This window comes from Ylistrum balloti, unplaced genomic scaffold, assembly GCF_031769215.1.
Source record: "Ylistrum balloti isolate Yb309-2 unplaced genomic scaffold, AGI_CSIRO_Ybal_v1 Utg370274, whole genome shotgun sequence".
Classification (NCBI taxonomy): domain Eukaryota; kingdom Metazoa; phylum Mollusca; class Bivalvia; order Pectinida; family Pectinidae; genus Ylistrum; species Ylistrum balloti.
This window is the reverse complement of record NW_026782212.1, coordinates 981,244-1,002,851: the sequence shown is the minus strand read 5'-3', so window position 1 is coordinate 1,002,851 and position 21,608 is coordinate 981,244. Positions and strand designations below refer to the sequence as shown.

The following is a 21,608-nucleotide window of genomic DNA, read 5'->3' as shown; positions in this document are numbered from 1 at the left end:
AACAGTAACATTTCAATTGTATATGTGACTTTGACCAGGACCTGAAAAGCAGTCCTTAGCAAGCACTTTTTGAAAAAATACTGGATGAAGTGTGAATACAATTGAGCCATCAGAAGTGGACATATTGCGTTAGATCAAAAACACAGATAGACAACCTTTTAACTGTTTACACATGCTACTAAGGGGCACCTGCACATACATTTTCAAGTCTTGATGTGTCTCAAAACACAGACACAGTTCTCTAATGAGGTGTTTCATAGCTGACAGGGCATTGCTTTGTAAAAGTGTGTTCAAATTTAGATGTTATCTTTAAATAATGAAAGAAATTATTGCCAGTTCCAAAATCCACCAATACTGTAAGCTTTTATGATTTAAAAAATTTGACAGAAAAATAACTATTTTGTCCTTACCCTGACAGTTCGTTCTAGTGAGTGGATCTGTTTGACTTTCTTGATGGTGTCTCGACTAGGAAAGTCATCCCCACCAACACTAAGTAAAGTCTTCCTCTGCTTTCCTCGATCAGTTCCATCAAGAGCAAGATCTTGTTTTTGTATATTCCTCATCAATACTTGTAAGTCCTCAGTACTTTCATGTATACTGGTCGAACCTATGCATAGCAAAGTAATGTTATCAGAATATGTACATGGATTTGCTGACATAAAGCTGTGCACAGAAAAGAGATCAAAGCACCCTTCATTCACTTACTAGTTTACAGAGCAAAATATACAAATCAAAACATCCACCTGTAAATATATACATAGAATTAATCGCAACAAGTTCAAGTGTCGCTGTTTTATTGTTGATGGAGTCTAGAATCAAATTTACCACTGACACTCGAACTTGCGATTAAATATTCCTATTTATATATTTACTATTTCATTAATAGCCCTGCGTACTGTTTAGTATCCAAGCTCAAGTGAAGTACCCCTCTAAACAACTCACCAACCTTTGAACAGACGTTAGCTCTCTTTTTCTGTTTAGAGTATGTACCTACATACACCTATACAAAGCAAAATACACACATCAAAACACACACCTACATACACCTATACAAAGTAAAATACACACATCAAAACACACACCTACGTACACCTATACAAAGTAAAATACACACATCAAAACACACACCTACATACACCTATACAAAGTAAAATACACACATCAAAACACACACCTACGTACACCTATACAAAGTAAAAATACACACATCAAAACACACACCTACATACACCTATACAAAGTAAAATATACACATCACAACACACACCTACATACACCTATACAAAGTAAAATACACACATCAAAACACACACCTACATACACCTATACAAAGTAAAATACACACATCAAAACACACACCTACATACACCTATACAAAGTAAAATACACACATCAAAATGCACACCTACATATAGCTATACACAGCAGAATACTGCAGTCAAACATACACACACAGCAAAACATATATAGACAGAAATGTACCTAGTATATACACCTATATACACACCAAAACAGATCACCACATCTTATACACCAAAACAGATCACCACATCATATACACCAACACAGATCACCACATCATACACACCAAAACAGATCACCACATCATACACACCAAAACAGATCACCACATCATACACACCAAAACAGATCACCACATCATACACACCAAAACAGATCACCACATCATACACACCAAAACAGATCACCACATCATACACACCAAAACAGATCACCACATCATACACATAGCAAAACTCCAACCTAGACCGATTTCATCACCAGTCGCTATGATGCATCATATAGAAGATCCTATTGAAGATTCTCATGACTTCATAAAGGTTGAATTAACATCAATGACAAGTTTCATCATACTTTTACAACACCTTTCTGGCTGATTAACCGCATGCAGGTAGAAGTTGTGACATGGACTTACTGTTTGAGGGTAATTCGGGGGTCTCCGAGAAAGAATTGTTAGAGGACCACAGGTTATCTGGGGAATTAGGTAGAGATTCCATGGACAATTTGTCACATGGAGAGGTGGGCAGACTTGAAAGGGATTCAGAGCTGTTCTTACTGGCCGAGGGATCATCAGGGTCCGTCTCTTCTTCACTCTCACTAAAGCTCGGGTCTGGATCTTTGGTTACTGTAATTAGAATCACATTAATAATCCATCTTCATTGAAATATTTCATATCTGTATCATGGACAGAATAATATACTATCCCAATATCATACTGTTTCACCATATCGTGGACAGAATATACATTACCCTTTACCAAATAGATTCATCACAGCCAGATTCTGACAATATGCACTACCCCATGCCATATAGAATCAGCATGAATGGTTCATGTTTTTGAAAAGAAAAGGGATTGTGTTTTTGACAAGAGAATGGATCATGTTTTTTGACATGAGAATGGATCATGTTTTTGAATAGAGAATGGATCATGTTTTTGAATAGAGAATGGATCATGTTTTTGAATAGAGAATGGATCATGTTTTTGAATAGAGATTGGATTATGTTTTTGAATAGAGAATGGATCATGTTTTTGAGAATGGATCATGTTTTTGAACAGAGAATGGATTGTGTCTTTTGACAAGAGAATGGATCATGTTTTTTGACAAGAGAATGGATCATGTTTTTGACAAGAGAATGGATCATGTTGTTGCACAGTTCAGTAAGGGAAACATTCAACTGAAATTTTTAGAAAAAGCTATCAAGTTCTTTCACACAATTAGCAACAAGGATCTGAACATGCGAAAACCTAAGATAGCCAAGAAAGCATTTCTCCCCCTCATCATTCTCATTATTGCAAAGGCACAAAAAAGGCTCATAGGGAACCTTGATATAACCTTTGATGAAATATCCATCAAGAACTTCAACAAGTTGTGTTAATAAACTGTCAAAAGTCCAGGACTGTTTTGTCATCAAACAAGCCAACTTAGATGTTTACAAGAACCTTCACATGAGATTTCATTAAGATCACTTGATCAATTACTGCTTATGTTACAGCAATAACAATTTGTAACTGTCGGAATCCATATATCATATCTAGCTGTTTTTTTTTTCAATTTGCACAGAGTTTATATAAAGTACATGCATATAACAACATCCATATAATTGAATATATTGAGCAGAAACTTAATATGAGCTGTCCTGTTATTTGTTTGGTATACAACTCCATTGTCTCCTTGTAATAGTCAGTAGCTCAACTTTACTGAATCTCATGCAGGAAGACTTTGGTGTCCTGACTAAGGACACTCTCATCTCTGCACAGTCTCAGTTTCTTGAGAAACACAAACAAAACAGGGCAGGGATTGATCTACACATGTATACACCTCGGATCACCTGCTGAGCTACCATGACCCCTTGAGAAGTCAGACAATAGCATGCTAATTCATCATGCACAACGTTTTTCGAACTTTCAAGAAAGTTTCCTGATTTTTTATACCAATACATAAAATGTTGGTATTTACCTTGGGGTTTTGGTTTGAATCCAATGGCAGCCAGTCCAAATTTTACCATCCATCTGTAACATGACATATTCATATAGAACTGACAAATAAATTCATACACTATCAAAATATACACCTTATAAACAAACACACAAAGCATGCAACTTGATTTATAAACATACACATATAAACATACAGACAAAACAAACACAACATTAACATACACATATAGTCTGCACATCAATATACACATAACAGCTTAACAACATTAACATACACACAAAGTCTGTACATCATACACAACAAAGTCTTACACAACATCATCATACACACAAAGCCTGCACATCATACACACAAAGCCTGCACATCATCATACACACAAAGCCTGCACATCATTATACACACAAAACCTGTACATCATACACACACAAAGCCAGCACATCATCATACACACAAAGCTAGCACATCATCATATACACAAAGCCAGCACATCATCATACACACAAAGCCAGTACATCATCATACACAAAAAGCCAGCACATCATCATACACACAAAGCCAGTACATCATCATACACACAAAGCCAGCACATCATCATACACACAAAGCACGCACATCATACACATAGCCTGCACATCATTATACACACAAAGCATGCACATCATACACACAAAGCCAGCACATCAGCATACACACAAAGCCAGCACATCATCATACATACAAAGCACGCACATCATAAACATAGCCTGCACATCATTATACACACAAAGCATGCACATCATACACACAAGCCTGTACATCGCCACACACAAAGCCAGCACATCAGCATACACACAAAGCTAGCACATCACCATACACACAAAGCCAGCACATCATTATACACACAAAGCCAGTACATCATTATACACACAAAGCCTGCACATCATTATACAAACAAAGCCTGCACATCATCATACACACAAAGCCTGCACATCATCATACACACAAGCCTGTACATCATCATACACACAAGCCTGTACATCGTCACACACAAAGCTTGTATATCATCACAAACACAAAGCCTACACATCATTATACACACAAAGCCTGTACATCATTATACACACAAAGCCTGCACATCATTATACAAAGCCAGCACATCATCATACACAAAGCCTGCACATCATTATACACACAAAGCCTGTACATCATTATACACACAAAGCCTGTACATCATTATACACACAAAACCTGTACATCATACACACACAAAGCCTGCACATCATTATACACACAAAGCCAGCACATCATCATACACACAAAGCCTGCACATCATTATACAAAGCCTGCACTTCATCATACACACAAAGCCTGCACATCATCATACACACAAGCCTGTACATCGTCACACACAAAGCTTGTATATCATCACAAACACAAAGCCTACATCATTATACACACAAAGCCAGCACATCATACACATAGCCTGCACATCATTATACACACAAAGCATGCACATCATACACACAAAGCCTGCACATCATCATACACACAAAGCACGCACATCATACACATAGCCTGCACATCATTATATACACAAAGCATGCACATCATACACATAGCCTGCACATCATCATACACACAAAGCATGCACATCATACACATAGCCTGCACATCATCATACACACAAAGCACGCACATCATACACATAGCCTGCACATCATTATACACACAAAGCATGCACATCATACACACAAAGCCAGCACATCATCATACACACAAAGCATGCACATTATACACACAAAGTCTGCACATCATCATACACACAAGCCTGTACATCGTCACACGCAAAGCCTGTATATCATCACAAACACAAAGCCTGCACATCATCATACACAAAGCCTGCACATCATTATACACACAAAGCCTGTACATCATTATACAAAGCCAGCACATCATCATACACAAAGCCTGCACATCATTATACACACAAAGCCTGTACATCATTATACACACAAAACCTGTACATCATACACACACAAAGCCAGCACATTATCATACACACAAAGCTAGCACATCATCATACACACAAAGCCTGCACATCATTATAGAAAGCCTGCACTTCATCATACACACAAAGCCTGCACATCATCATACACACAAGCCTGTACATCGTCACACACAAAGCTTGTATATCATCACAAACACAAAGCCTACACATCATTATACACACAAAGCCAGCACATCATACACATAGCCTGCACATCATTATACACACAAAGCATGCACATCATACACACAAAGCCTGCACATCATCATACACACAAAGCACGCACATCATACACATAGCCTGCACATCATTATATACACAAAGCATGCACATCATACACATAGCCTGCACATCATCATACACACAAAGCATGCACATCATACACATAGCCTGCACATCATTATACACACAAAGCACGCACATCATACACATAGCCTGCACATCATTATACACACAAAGCATGCACATCATACACACAAAGCCAGCACATCATCATACACACAAAGCATGCACATTATACACACAAAGTCTGCACATCATCATACACACAAGCCTGTACATCGTCACACGCAAAGCCTGTATATCATCACAAACACAAAGCCTGCACATCATCATACACAAAGCCTGCACATCATTATACACACAAAGCCTGTACATCATTATACAAAGCCAGCACATCATCATACACAAAGCCTGCACATCATTATACACACAAAGCCTGTACATCATTATACACACAAAACCTGTACATCATACACACACAAAGCCAGCACATTATCATACACACAAAGCTAGCACATCATCATACACACAAAGCCTGCACATCATTATAGAAAGCCTGCACATTATCATACACACAAAGCCTGCACATCATTATAGAAAGCCTGCACATCATTATACACATAAAGCCTGCACATCATCATACACACAAAGCCTGCACATCATTATACACACAAAGCCTGCACATCATTATACACACAAAGCCTGCACATCATCATACACACAAAGCCTGCACATCATTATAGAAAGCCTGCACATCATTATACAAACAAAGCCTGCATATCATCACACAAAGCCTGCACATCATTATACACATAAAGCCTGTATATCATACACACAAAGCCTGCACATCATCATACACACAAAGCCTGCACATCATTATAGAAAGCCTGCACATCATTATACAAACAAAACCTGCATATCATCACACAAAGCCTGCACATCATTATACACACAAAGCCTGCACATCATCATACACACAAAGCCTGCACATCATTATAGAAAGCCTGCACATCATTATACAAACAAAACCTGTATATCATACACACAAAGCCTGCCCATTTTATGTTGTGTTTTAGGACACTTACTTGGTCATGTCTTCCATCCTCTCTGAGGCAAATATGAAGGTCGTTCCAGAGTTATGAACTTTGAATGCACTAAAAACAAGACATGAATTAATAAAATCAAATTCTGTAAATTTAAAAATAATTCTACAGTAGAATGGAAATAATTGGGCAGATATGATATATAGGACCAGTTTATTTATTAACAGTAGTGTATCAAAACCAGAGTTAATGTTCGAGTATCAAGGAGATCACTTAATGGTTATAACTAAATTATTGCTATATTATGCCTTCCATGCTTTTAAGAAAACAAACAACCATCAGTGTTTTTTGTTATTACAAGGCTGAACATAAGGAAATATTTGATCTTTCAAATCGATACCATAGTAACAGACAATCTAGTTATTCAGTTCTGCAGCAACACATGACTCAATTTAAACATCCAACATGTGCTATGTATACAGCCTTCATCAAGATCAAAGATAATAATTAAATAAATGACAAAAATCTAAAAAAAAATAATTGTTAAACATAATTATATCAGTGTGATAACATCTGAGAGACCTGAAACCTGACAGGCATGGGAACTTGACAATAGCTTAGTAACAACTGGTTTGTATGTCTGTAGGTTATGATTACTTCATTTAGTGCTGAAAGCCTCTTTATCAACTTTATCAATTGTGTGCTGTTGTTCAATACTCATATAACAACAATTCATTGAAACCAATAGCCAAACAGAGAAGTTATGTGCTGATTCTGGACATCAAAACACATTTTATATGTTCATATCAGGTGTTACTGACATTGTTTATCTCTGTCCACATCCGTCAATGTATTAGCGGTCCACACATCTCAAATATCACGACTCCCCAACATGAATTTCAGACTAACTGATATCAAATCAGAACCCAACCCATTAGTCTGCATAGAAAAACTGCTCAAAGGGCAAATTTTGATGATAAAATACAATATTGCTCTGACATATATTGTCCAATACTTGTGTTGTAACAATTTCCTGAACAACAGAAAGCATTCATCATGATTAATAATTCAATGACTGTTGCTATTTGATATAACAGTGTAGTAGTAACTGCTTCAAGTCTTGTGATTTTACAACACAAGGTACTTGTACCTTATTGGTATATCATTTTTCTAACTCAAAAAATGATTTTGTGTACTATCTATATAAAAGTTCTATCTGTGTTAATGCATTATGTACACCAGAAGGTTACAGCTACTACCTGGACAGCTTAGTGGTCTGCTGGCAACAGTTCTACATCAAACATAGGTATTTTTTCAAGAAGAAGATTCACTGACTTGTGGTAACAGTAGATAGGCTTAGGTAGGTATTTTTTTAAAGAAGATTCACTGACTTGTGGTAACAGTAGATAGGCTTAGGTAGGTATTTTTTTAAAGAAGATTCACTGACTTGTGGTAACAGTAGATAGGCTTAGGTAGGTATTTATTTAAGAAGAAGATTCACTGACTTGTGGTAACAGTAGATAGGCTTAGGTAGGTATTTTTTTAAAGAAGATTCACTGACTTATGGTAACAGTAGATAGGCTTAGGTAGGTATTTTTTTAAGAAGAAGATTCACTGACTTGTGGTAACAGTGGATAGGCTTAGGTAGGTATTTATTTTAAGAAGATTCACTGACTTGTGGTAACAGTAGATAGGCTTAGGTAGGTATTTTTTTAAAGAAGATTCACTGACTTGTGGTAACAGTAGATAGGCTTAGGTAGGTATTTATTTAAGAAGAAGATTCACTGACTTGTGGTAACAGTAGATAGGCTTAGGTAGGTATTTTTTCAAGAAGAAGATTCACTGACTTATGGTAACAGTAGATAGGCTTAGGTAGGTATTTTTTCAAGAAGAAGATTCACTGACTTGTGGTAACAGTAGATAGGCTTAGGTAGGTACTTTTTTAAGAAGAAGATTCACTGACTTGTGGTAACAGTAGATAGGCTTAGGTAGGTACTTTTTTAAGAAGAAGATTCACTGACTTGTGGTAACAGTGGATAGGCTTAGGTAGGTATTTTTTTAAGAAGAAGATTCACTGACTTGTGGTAACAGTAGATAGGCTTAGGTAGGTACTTTTTCAAGAAGAAGATTCACTGACTTGTGGTAACAGTAGATAGGCTTAGGTAGGTATTTTTTTAAGAAGAAGATTCACTGACTTGTGGTAACAGTAGATAGGCTTAGGTAGGTATTTTTTTAAGAAGAAGATTCACTGACTTGTGGTAACAGTAGATAGGCTTAGGTAGGTACTTTTTTAAGAAGATTCACTGACTTGTGGTAACAGTAGATAGGCTTAGGTAGGTATTTTTTTAAGAAGATTCACTGACTTGTGGTAACAGTAGATAGGCTTAGGTAGGTATTTTTTTAAGAAGATTCACTGACTTGTGGTAACAGTAGATAGGCTTAGGTAGGTACTTTTTTAAGAAGATTCACTGACTTGTGGTAACAGTAGATAGGCTTAGGTAGGTATTTATTTAAGAAGAAGATTCACTGACTTGTGGTAACAGTAGATAGGCTTAGGTAGGTATTTTTTTAAGAAGATTCACTGACTTGTGGTAACAGTAGATAGGCTTAGGTAGGTATTTTTTTAAGAAGATTCATTGACTTGTGGTAACAGTAGATAGGCGATTCATTTGTAGTTTGGGTAGGTATTTTTTGTGTGATTTAAGTGAATATCAAGAAGGAAAACACAGTAAATATGCAAATAATCCAATACATAAAACAAGTGTAGGTCTGACATGAACGTCAATGCTCTCATGTATACAATCATGTTTGAATCTAGATATATTCACCACAACCTTATAACACAAGGTCATTTGATGTAATCTTTTAATATTGTTCGAACTTTTACAGTTTACGGTTTGATCAATACCACTTTGAGAAATGAATCCAAGTCACTTAAGAGTGAAACTGAAAGGTTTAATGATTTTCTATAAAAAGAAATGGTGACTTTGATCTTGGAACCTGAAACATGAACTCATCCATGGCAATGTCACAGGTTACTTTAATGTAAAGTTTGATTGAAATCCCTTCAGTCTAGGACAGACATTGGTAACATCCCCCCACCCCACACCATGACATCAACAGAGACTTATGAAGAATCAGATTGTATAGGCCTGGTACAGTAAGTGTTAATGGTGCCAGTAAAAGTTCATAGTGCTATAATTGCCACACAGTGTCAAAATATCAGTATACTATCAAACAAGGTGAGAGGAAGACTTTTACTGCAATCAATGAATTTAATTAACATGTAAATGACTACTGAGACAGTGGAACTGTATCCAACATTATGTGTCACAGGGGATAGAACTGAACGCCCGAGTCTGAAATAGATTGGTCATAACTGAACATAAAAAATGATATGTATTGAGTTCTGCTTCACCAAAAGTATGAGAAACATTTAAAAAATATAATATATAAAATTGTGTACAGCATCCAATACAAATATAAAAATTTCTCATGCAAATTGGAAATTTATAAACCTGTTCTGAATACTTTTGCATTTTGTTGAACCTAGACTTATCTCTTCCATTTGATATGAGTTACATGCATAATTACAATACCTGGCAAATGTAACTTGTACTAAAATCTCATGACATCAAAAACTGAATGAAAACAAAATGTATAATGATAAAACAAATGTCAGCCCTTTGTTTCCAATTCCACCTTACAAACCTTTTTCCCGCAGAACAAAATGGAAATATTTCTATGTCAAAAATATTGATTGTATTGTTCAAAGCCTGATAAACATGATATGTCTGGTGGCAACATCTGAAGAAAATATCTTTTGTTCATTGAATTATTTTAAAATGAACATGAACAGAATAATATAGGAAAATACTCAATACATGTTTGATTATCTTAAAAGATTCACTTCATTTAATTTAATTAAAGTATGGGACAGTAAGAGTTTTAAAGAAAATATTACCAAATGTCAGTATTTTAAGGGCAAATTTAAAACATTAAATCCAGTAATTCAAATTAAGCAATAGAGAACTCAAAATGGCTGACATAACTGCATCAAGGCATGTGAAGGTTTTCAGTATTTGAAATATTTACCAACCAAAAAAAAAAATCCAAAATGGCTAGATTTGACAAAATTTAAGTATAAAAAATAACAAAGGGCAATAACTCTTAAATCATGCCTAAATTATGATAGGCGGACAGACGGACCCCTGGACAGAAAAAGCAGCTACTATATGCTCTCCCTTTGGGAAGTATAATAATCAGTTGCCCATCCTGTTGTTTTTTTAAGTATTTCCTTAGTTGAACTATGCTGAACATTTGTCTGCCATCACATATCATGGTGAACAGGCTATAAACAGCTCATGTGGAATGAAAAGAAAATCAAACTGTAATGAAATCCGTGATATTGGATACTCCAGTACTTACCCAGTGCTGGCAGAAAGCATTAGTAAACAAGATGATAAAACTACATAAATGTGTCATTCACTTATAATGTCTAATGTTATTAAAACTATCATTTCTAATTTCTTAATAAAACTATAATTGTACTTTACAACTCTATCCAGTTATGCAGCCAAATGCAAATATTGCTCATACTTTTCCTATTTTTTAAACAGAAGTAATTATAAATGTATTCAAATCTTATGTTTGAAAATATCTGTCAGATATATGAATGTCTCCCTAGTCAGTTTGTAAAATTGTCCAATAGGGTATCTATAATAGTAATGGTGATCCCTTAAATACAAAACTCATTCAAAGTATTCTCAAACATGTCTTTTTCATCAGTTCCAACTGAAATTCTTGTAGAATTAATTCACTGCAGTGATGATAATTCAAGACAGGACAATTTATTATTTAGCTAGTAATTCTCAGGGATCAAAATTTCATGATGTTATTATGAAACAATTATATTAGATTTTAACACAAAACAATTCTGCAGTCTGGACGTATCAGGACATCTAATACACAAAGTGTCTCAATATTTCACAAAAAAACCTCACATCTCAATATTTCACAGAAATAACACACGCCTCATTATTTCACAGAAAAAAACACACATCTCATTATTTCACAGAAAAAAACACACGTCTCATCATTTCACAGAAAAACACATGTGTCTTATTATTTCATAAAGTTTCTGCCATCACGTTTATGTACTGCGAAATCGCAACAAAATAATTCCTGTCAAAGAACCAGCTATACTATATATATAAGCACACTGTTCGCTTCCAACTTCCATAAAATAACTAGGACATTATGAGCAAGGTAGAAAAATTGGCCTCAATCAATAAAACAATCTAATAAGCAATTTTATATTCTTCATTACATGCAAATACATGTAATTATATTCTTAACTTTTTCATTTCTTTTCACTTGGCCCCTACATCAACTTTACATCAAGGAATTAACACTGTGTATAGGTTCATGTGTCATGTCCAATCCTGACCCTTCAGGTCAGATGACCTAAAAACAAAGTACCGGTATATAATAACCTAAACAGTAATGATATGTCTGTGGACACAGAACTGATGAGTTGTACCATAGAAAGATCAACACAAACCTGGTCCTCTGTCTACTAACATTAGTCTGTTGTATAGTGGAGATGAATGATGTAGATTAAGATTTGAGAACAATTTGTGAGGAAAATGCCTAGAGGATTCTAGCTAGAAAGTAAACACGATGATGGAAGTTTACTTACAATTTTTTTGTCCTGATCTCCTTTTCTGATACAGGGGCCACTAAGAAAGCTGGTAAGTGTATAACTCCCTCTGCCTTCATATCCTATAAGGTCATTAACAGGTAATTATATACCACTAAAATTACACATATTTATCAATTAATGCACAAAGCCCTAGTACTAAGTGGTATTGGTGTATTATCACACCTACGTAAAAATTCTACAGGTGAATAATCATTTGAATTGCTGATGTAGACAAAATGTAGACTTTTGGTAAACTTATAAACATTCAATTATTCACATGTTCAATTTTTTTGTCTCCTTTAAGTGGAATCAACTTGTAATGTAACTTTCTCCTTGTGTGTTGAAGTAAAACCCAGTATAGCCATACCTCCTTATCCTTGAAGAAGAACATGTTCTGATGTTTAAGGACACACCAACGTTTGACCCAGTTGCGGGTCAGTGGTCCATCCCCGCGATTCTTCCCCTTCCAGAGCCAGCCCTGGCAGTCACCTTCTCCAAGGTCTCTACATGACACACGCCGATCTGAAAGAGGTCAAAGGTTACACATCGCAATGTCAATCAGGAGGTTATACCTCCTAAAGGTCTTTCACAGTATTTCTAATGATATCACCAGAATATAGAATGTGTGACACTGAAATCTCAAGTATACAGTACAGAATGCTTTAGGTGACAAAAAGTCACAGTGTCACAGAGTATACAGTACAGAATGCTTTAGGTGACAAAAAGTCACAGTGTCACAGAGTATACAGTACAGGATGCTTTAGGTGACAAAAAGTCACAGTGTCACAGAGTATACAGTACAGGATGCTTTAGGTGACAAAAAGTCACAGTGTCACAGAGTATACAGTACAGGATGCTTTAGGTGACAAAATGTCACAGTGTCACAGAGTACATAATTCAAAGTATTAGAATTTGATCAGTAAGGAACACATTAAGGATGAGAAGTCCTAAGCTTTATAAAATACTTTCAGGAGGTAAAATCTGTGACATTTCACTAATTTGTGTTTGTTATTTTGATAACATGCCCACATGTTCTAACAAAGAAACATTTACAGTGTTTTTGTTCTCATTATTTACTAACCTCCTGTGCCTTTTGAATTGGGAAAATTCATCAACATTTTGAGAAAATCGAGAAAATACCACATAACAAAAAACAGCATTGATTTTGTCAACAAATTTATTTATAGATATTTTTACCAATGTTTTCATCATTGTTGACGTAAACATCACTTCCGACAAAATTTATGTATACTTGACAACTTTTTAAATTTTCACTGGGAGATTCTGCGTGCTCAAAAATGAATGCATGAATGTCTGCATATACAATAGACACATTTAGTGGTCCGAAATCATAATGTGCCCATTATGTTTTCTTGTCAAATAAGGCCAGATACTAAGAACATCATGGGTTACATGTATAATGTTCACAAACTTTACTTTTATTCTATATTTAATGCTTATAAACACTGTTTTCTTTATCATAACAAACTGATACTCACCAACTTTTTTGGTTTTCTTCTGTCGAAGTATTACATTTCCAGACTAGCAAACAGAAAACATTTTATTTGTACCTTTTCAATACAGAGGCTTCAGGTATTTAGTTTTATAAAAAAAATCCTTATTATACCAAATATATAAAACAGCAAGGCTAAGTTTTGCAAGGAATCCATAGTCATTTACCTCCTGACAAACTCTGTGCAAAGGGCAATAACTCTGCATTAAGACATAGATATATATATTAAGGGATGTATGTTACTGTTTTAGTATATGACAATTCCAAGCAGAACTCTCATATGCATGTATATTGATTTAGAAATCATATTGAGGATTATCTAAATGTAAGATATGTCCAGGACGGGATAAACTTTGAAAAGGGGCAATAACTCTCTTTGTGGTCCTTTCAGAAACCTGTCTTTAGTATATAAGTCCTCCCCATAACAACCTATATTAATACCTGTATGTTATAGCTACATCTGACCTGTCAGAGGGTCAGTTAAAATGTAGTAATTAATTACGTATAGCAACAAAACCTGTAACAAACTGGAATACATACCTCCATGGAGGAAGTCTTCTCCAGAGGGATCTTCTGGGGGACCCCACTCACTATTACCACCTTGTAACTATGAACAGAAACATGCATTTTAAGTAAAGAAAGAGTTAAAATGATTCAAGTTAGTAAATTGACTGTCTTACACATTTCATAAAAGAAATAAATGATTTTCACTATAGAAAGTTTTTATATGCAACATATCTACATTTCCATGTATTAATCAATTGGATTAATGCTCAGGTATATTTAATGAATACGAGCTTTATTGTTAAACTCCTTAATTGTCAGATAATGAATTCTTACATGCCACTTTACAGACTTCTTTAGTAGATTATCTACTTTCTATTGTTTCTTTAGTGTATGAGATTTTAGAAGTAGTTTTTCAGTTATAAGCTGAATTATAACAGAAGCTGTATCTATAATATATATAAATGTATATCTTTAACAAATAATAGAAAACATTTTGAACAATAGCCTCAATAATGCTGAATGAGTTATGAACAGATTCAATGAAATTTCATCTGTATGGAGCAATCAAGATCATATTAAGTCCATCATCCAGCATAGACATTAGCGAAGCACATGTTTTACGAACATCATCATACATCATATAAAGATATACTACAGATATACACTGTGGCAGAAGTACATTTACCTACTTTATGGTAAACACTTTCAGTCTTTAGTATGACATAACTGCAATGGAGAATATTAATCAGTTTGCTTTCTAAATGTGGCTAACACATCTACTTGTATGGGTATGAGTAGACTGTGAGGAGGAAGTAAGGTTTCTCTGTAACTTTCACCGTTGTTTTTCTGTAACTTCATGTACCAACCCCAATAGATTTATCAGTTCAATAAAATCTGTTAGCACAAGTAAGTCCATTAGATGTAAGACTTTACGAAATACCTGAAGAATATGTTTTTTTAATGAATTGTTGCAGAATCTTCCTATTTGATTAAATCTGAAGTAGAAATCTTGTCAGTAAAGGATTTTGTCAAAGGTTTGCCTCAGCCTAAATCAACAGAAAATTGTGAAAATTGTTAGGATGTCAGTAATTCAGTATTAAAATGGCCAGAGATTTAATCAAATAGAAGACACACAATGACTAGTGAATTTCTATCATTTAACCACTCCTTGTCCTTAATTACATGATTCGTAACATGTGATTAATTATGGGTCTAATCTTTCCTATTCTTTCTAAATAACCATTTTTTTTTTATCCTAATGTGTCCCTTGACACTGCATCATTGTTAATGAGCCTTGGGTTCTGACCCTATCTGAGACATACTGCAGTCTATAGATATGGAAGTTCCTAATCCTTACTTTTGACATTCAATATTGTGATTTGCCCAGTATCAATATAAAATGTGACCCAGTGTTGCTTAAGTTCAGTAGGATAATTCAGTGTGATAACACTATAAAGTTGGGATCAATTCCTCACTATCACAATGAGGTACCCTGAACAAATAGAGCCTTCCAAAAGCACATGTGAAACACATAGGCATAGATTTCACATATATAGGGGAAATGTCCTTAACTGACCAAATAAGATGATATAAAAGAATCCAAACCTTTTCCTAATGCATATGACAAAGTATGTTGTTATTTGTGTATTACAGTAATTAAAGCCTTACTCATACACCAAAATCAATTGTGTCATGTAAAGGTATGACAGGTTAACATAAAATCAACTCTTTATTATTCTATTGGTCATAAATATTAAAATCATAACCACTAGCATTATCTACATAACCTATATTCAAATTGATACTTTGTCTGTCAATGTTTACCAGATAGGTACATTGTACAGGTATTTTAAGTGAGATAAATGTTTTTATCCCTATGTGTATAGTATCAGTCCAGGGCGATCCATGTAAATATACAACACATCATACTTCCTGGTTTATCAATTTTCTCATTACCATCACATGGACTGATAGTAAAATCTAAAATAACATTGAACTGACAGCAAGTTAACTTCCCTATGCAAATACTGTGTTGTTTTCCCTTTGAAATACACCAAATCTCCATTATATCAACAAATTACCACACCACATACCAAATAAGTTGTTTTCATGAAACACTATGCCCTCGGTTGTAACAAAATTCTGAAGTGGTACATCAAAACTGTACTGTGTGAGGCATGTGTTAATTACATGCAATTTTTGCACACTTTGAGAAACACTTTTGTCTTCACTGTGGTAATTATTTTCCCCCTTTCAAACGTAGGTCAAAGGTCACAGTCAAGGTCACATGGTAACCAATTTTGGTACCACCAGAAAGGTTTGGTCACAAGGAATAAACATGCTAAATATGAAGGACATACACCTTTTATGATGCAATGGTTATGGCTAATGTTAAAAACTTTCAAATATAAGTCAAAGGGAAAAGTCACATGGTAAAATATTTTGGTACCACCAGAAAGGTCTTGTCACAAGGATCACACATGCCAGGTATGAAAGCCCTACCTCTAACAGTGCAACAGTAATGCGCAAGATTAATGTTGACAACAGACAGCACAAAAACAATAAACCACCCAAGGGCATAATAATTACCTAAAGATCTTGACCTCTGAACACTACACCACTCTGTCTTTACTTACCAACAATATACAACCCACTCTTTATGAACTACATACCAAAATGTTTTTATCTACCAATAATAAATCTTTCTGTCTTGATGCACCAACAATAGTACAACAATACTTACAATATACCACACTCTGTTATTTACCAACAATATACCATACTCTGTTATCTACCCACAATATACCATACTCTGTTATCTATCAACAATATACCATACTCTGTTATCTACCCACAATATACCATACTCTGTTATCTACCCACAATATACCATACTCTGTTATCTACCCACAATATACCATACTCTGTTATCTACCCACAATATACCATACTCTGTTATCTACCCACAATATACCATACTCTGTTATCTACCAACAATATACCATACTCTGTTATCTACCCACAATATACCATACTCTGTTATCTACCCACAATATACCATACTCTGTTATCTACCCACAATATACCATACTCTGTTATCTACCAACAATATACCATACTCTGTTATCTACCAACAATATACCATACTCTGTTATCTACCCACAATATACCATACTCTGTTATCTACCCACAATATACCATACTCTGTTATCTACTAACAATATACCATACTCTGTTATCTACCCACAATATACCATACTCTGTTATCTACCCACAATATACCATACTCTGTTATCTACCAACAATATACCACATTTATACACATACTTAATTCTACATGTTTTGATGTCAAGTATTATTCCTCCCCATCCTTTCCTCAACATTGCCCTCTGCAAATCACATTTTTGTTCATTGTGTAAATCGAATGTTTCAAGTATGTTCTTCATCAAGACAGATAATACAAATATCTTTCCATCCTAAAGTTGTATGAAGCTCTAGGTGTAGAGAAAAATCTAGACTGATTAGGCCTGTTTCAGGAGCTGGTAGGTCCATGAGAAATGTATGCTAAGTGTATGTTAAGTAAGTTGAAGGTCTCAGTATAGGTTATGAAATGCAGGTATTAGATGATTAGTGACTTCAATAATTCTGTCAATTTCTATCTAATAATAGTAATGGTGACCTATATTTTTACCATAGAAGGTCTTACTACTAAGAAATGTTGACTGAGATTATCTGGATAATCTGGTCTAAGATAAATTAAGATTATCTTATCTAAAATAATCTGAACTACTGGTAAGATAGGTCAGACAAACAAACAAAAATTAAGACAATTATGATAAAGATCTTAATTAAGATATTCCAAACAAAAATAATCTAAGATTGAGATACAAAGATAATGCATAAGATAATCTGAACTGCTGTATTTGTAAGAAAGCAAGATAAAGAAAATGTCTAAAATATGAAAGATGAAGAAAACCTTAATATATATCGAACAGAAATAATCTATACTAACACTTAGATAATTCTTCATAGCAAAGATACACTAGAAATAATCGGACTCAATCAAGGTAGCCTCTGTCTCTGAAAATAATTTCACAAACCTAGTAACCATGGAGACAAGAGAGTTATTAATTCAGATCTAATACATATCATCTGTTCATTACTCTCATATTCATGTTCTCATAGTGACATATACTACATGCAGACTTACTTGGCTGATTCCTCTACAACAGAGGAGGCTACACTATCCAGGGAGGCATTTGATCGTCTCTGGGACCCGGGGCTGCTATTAGCACTCCAGCGTTGTCCTGGTGGGTCCTGTAACAGGAAGGTGACATTATGTACCTATGGCTTACTTACAGCAGAGGTAGTATCTCACCAGGTAACATTAATTACGACACAAGATGCTAGCACCACGGAAGAGCATGTCTTGACATAAATAAACTTCTTTACTGTATGTTTAGGCTGGACACAATCATAATGACGAGACAGAAATAATGACATCAGTAAACTTCCTAAATTTGTAGCGAGGGAAACCCCTGACAATTCACACATCTACTCAGCTATTGTACAGGCACCTGGTGATGAAATGTGTAGTCAATGTTACAATCTTATTTCCTTGACTATAAATACTTACATCTAAATTGGAAAGACACGAGACCAGGTACATAGGGAAACACCTGTGTTCTCCATTTAAAGATTTAACATTATCAATGGTGGGTAAAACTGAATACAGCCTATCTTAGTGGTAGTAATGGAGTCACACTAAATAGCCTTGACAATCTACACAACACAAGTAATGCTACAGGTGTTCAATCGACCGTGACACTTTGACAATGTGATACAGGTGTAAAAACAGGAAGGCAGTACAGGTATTCACATACAAAATAGGATTTTCAGATTAAATTGTCTCTTTGTTGACATGTCATAGTGACAAACAATTACTTTTTGAAAATCAGTACCTTTTAACTGAATTAAAATTGTAACCTGTTTACATCAACACATATCTATTTTTAAACTGAAGTGCATCCTTACAAGTACAGTTGTGTATTTAAACGTGATCTGGACATATTTGTATGCCAGGTTAATTAATCGTGTATCAATAATTTGTATGTAAGATCTGTATAAACAAGTAAACATGTCTAAAGAGCTAAAGCCAAATCCTAACTTAAATCAAATTTCTTATCTTCTTACCTATATGTGATACCTACCAAACACCTCCAATAGTGGACCATAACTACCTATATGTGATACCTACCAAACACCTCCAATAGAGGACGACTATAACTACCTATACATGATACCTACCAAACACCTCCAATAGAGGACCATAACTACCTATATGTGATACCTACCAAACACCTCCAATAGAGGACCATAACTACCTATATGTGATACCTACCAAACACCTCCAATAGAGGACTATAACTACCTATATGTGATACCTACCAAACACCTCCAATAGAGGACCATAACTACCTATACATGATACCTACCAAACACCTCCAATAGTGGACTATAACTACCTATATGTGATACCTACCAAACACCTCCAATAGAGGACTATAACTACCTATATGTGATACCTACCAAACACCTCCAATAGAGGACTATAACTACCTATAAGTGATACCTACCAAACACCTCCAATAGAGGACTATAACTACCTATATGTGATACCTACCAAACACCTCCAATAGAGGACTATAACTACCTATACATGATAACTACCAAACACCTCCAATAGAGGACTATAACTACCTATATGTGATACCTACCAAACACCTCCAATAGAGGACTATAACTACCTATACATGATACCTACCAAACACCTCCAATAGAGGACTATAACTACCTATAAATGATACCTACCAAACACCTCCAATAGAGGACTTGATCATGAGTTTCTCCCATAGTCTTTTAACAGTACATGTTACTACATACACAAGCAACAAGACTGACTAGTCCAAGTGTAGTGTAGTATCTATAAGGTCCTTACGACAAACTTGAAATCAACAAAATTACAGTGATTGCTTCTTAAAAGGATTTTTTCTGTTTTTCCAGACAGTCAGGAAATAATCCTATTAGGTCCCCACTTAGTATGTACTGCTCCGACTTACACTGTTACATAATGAATATTTCATGGCTGTATATATATCTGCCTATACAGGTACTTCAGAAAACTGAATCATCGAAGAATCTGGCTTCAAATTTAACTATGACAAGACAGGAAATACAAAAATATAGTCAGAATGTCTACAAAACCGCTCCATTTTAAGATTGAAATTTTATTTGATATTATATTGAAATGTCAAATTGTCTGGACTTAGTTGTTCTCTGTGTTAACATGATAATTTAGAGCTGTGATAAATGGCATAAATGTACCTAGTTTGATGTCACATCTTTTTCATTTCAGATCCAGCAACAAGAGAAGGACCTCGGGGATGGTACATGACAATAAAACATTTGGCTCTCAAAATTGTCAATCATGTGTCTGTAATATGAACAGACTTTATACCACTGATAATACTCTATATTCCGGGTTATAAGCTGCACTGGTACATAAGCCACAGAGCCAATTTTCACTGATTTTTTCCATTAGATTCACAAATAAGCTGCACCGGAATGTAAGCAGCACCCTTCCTGATGAAAAGGTAACCTTTATATTGACCAAAGTTGTTGATATAACAGACAATGGAGGACAATTTATCAAGATTATCAGAGAAACATTTAATGAAGTTTTCAAATGAATTTTCCACAGATAATCCTTTATTCTTTTTATATATTTCAAACAATGTGAATAGAAAATATTGAACTCGTTTGATTGGGGTGTCTAAACAGATTGTACACGCACAAATTCTTACTGTCCCATATTATTTCTTCTTGTAATTACACCAAGCCATTCATATCTTAAACAGGCATGGTGGTGATCCTACAATTTGACCTATAAGATGTTGACCTATCGATCCCAGGACGCAAAAGGCTATTGTAAACTTCTGCTATGGCTTCAAATTAACTGTAAAAGTTCAGAAGACATTATCATGTTTCATATTAAAAGGCATGATTCATTTAA

At 34.9% G+C, this 21,608-nt stretch overlaps 1 protein-coding gene across 2 annotated transcripts in view; it reads right to left on the bottom strand.

Annotated features, from left to right (window-relative positions):
• The window catches only part of LOC132552727 (CNK3/IPCEF1 fusion protein-like), a 77,602-nt gene that overhangs the window by 4,763 nt on the left and 51,231 nt on the right, over positions 1 to 21,608 (bottom strand). The window contains exons 12-20 of one of the 2 annotated variants that reach the window (XM_060216921.1): positions 18,747 to 18,853; positions 14,570 to 14,636; positions 14,016 to 14,058; positions 12,884 to 13,038; positions 12,514 to 12,596; positions 6,855 to 6,923; positions 3,480 to 3,532; positions 1,937 to 2,146; positions 411 to 607 (exon numbers count right to left, since the gene is read on the bottom strand). In XM_060216921.1, the coding sequence (XP_060072904.1) occupies positions 411 to 607; positions 1,937 to 2,146; positions 3,480 to 3,532; positions 6,855 to 6,923; positions 12,514 to 12,596; positions 12,884 to 13,038; positions 14,016 to 14,058; positions 14,570 to 14,636; positions 18,747 to 18,853 (984 nt within the window). The remainder of the gene's footprint in view (positions 1 to 410; positions 608 to 1,936; positions 2,147 to 3,479; positions 3,533 to 6,854; positions 6,924 to 12,513; positions 12,597 to 12,883; positions 13,039 to 14,015; positions 14,059 to 14,569; positions 14,637 to 18,746; positions 18,854 to 21,608) is intronic. The other variant, XM_060216922.1, reaches the window with a different exon arrangement.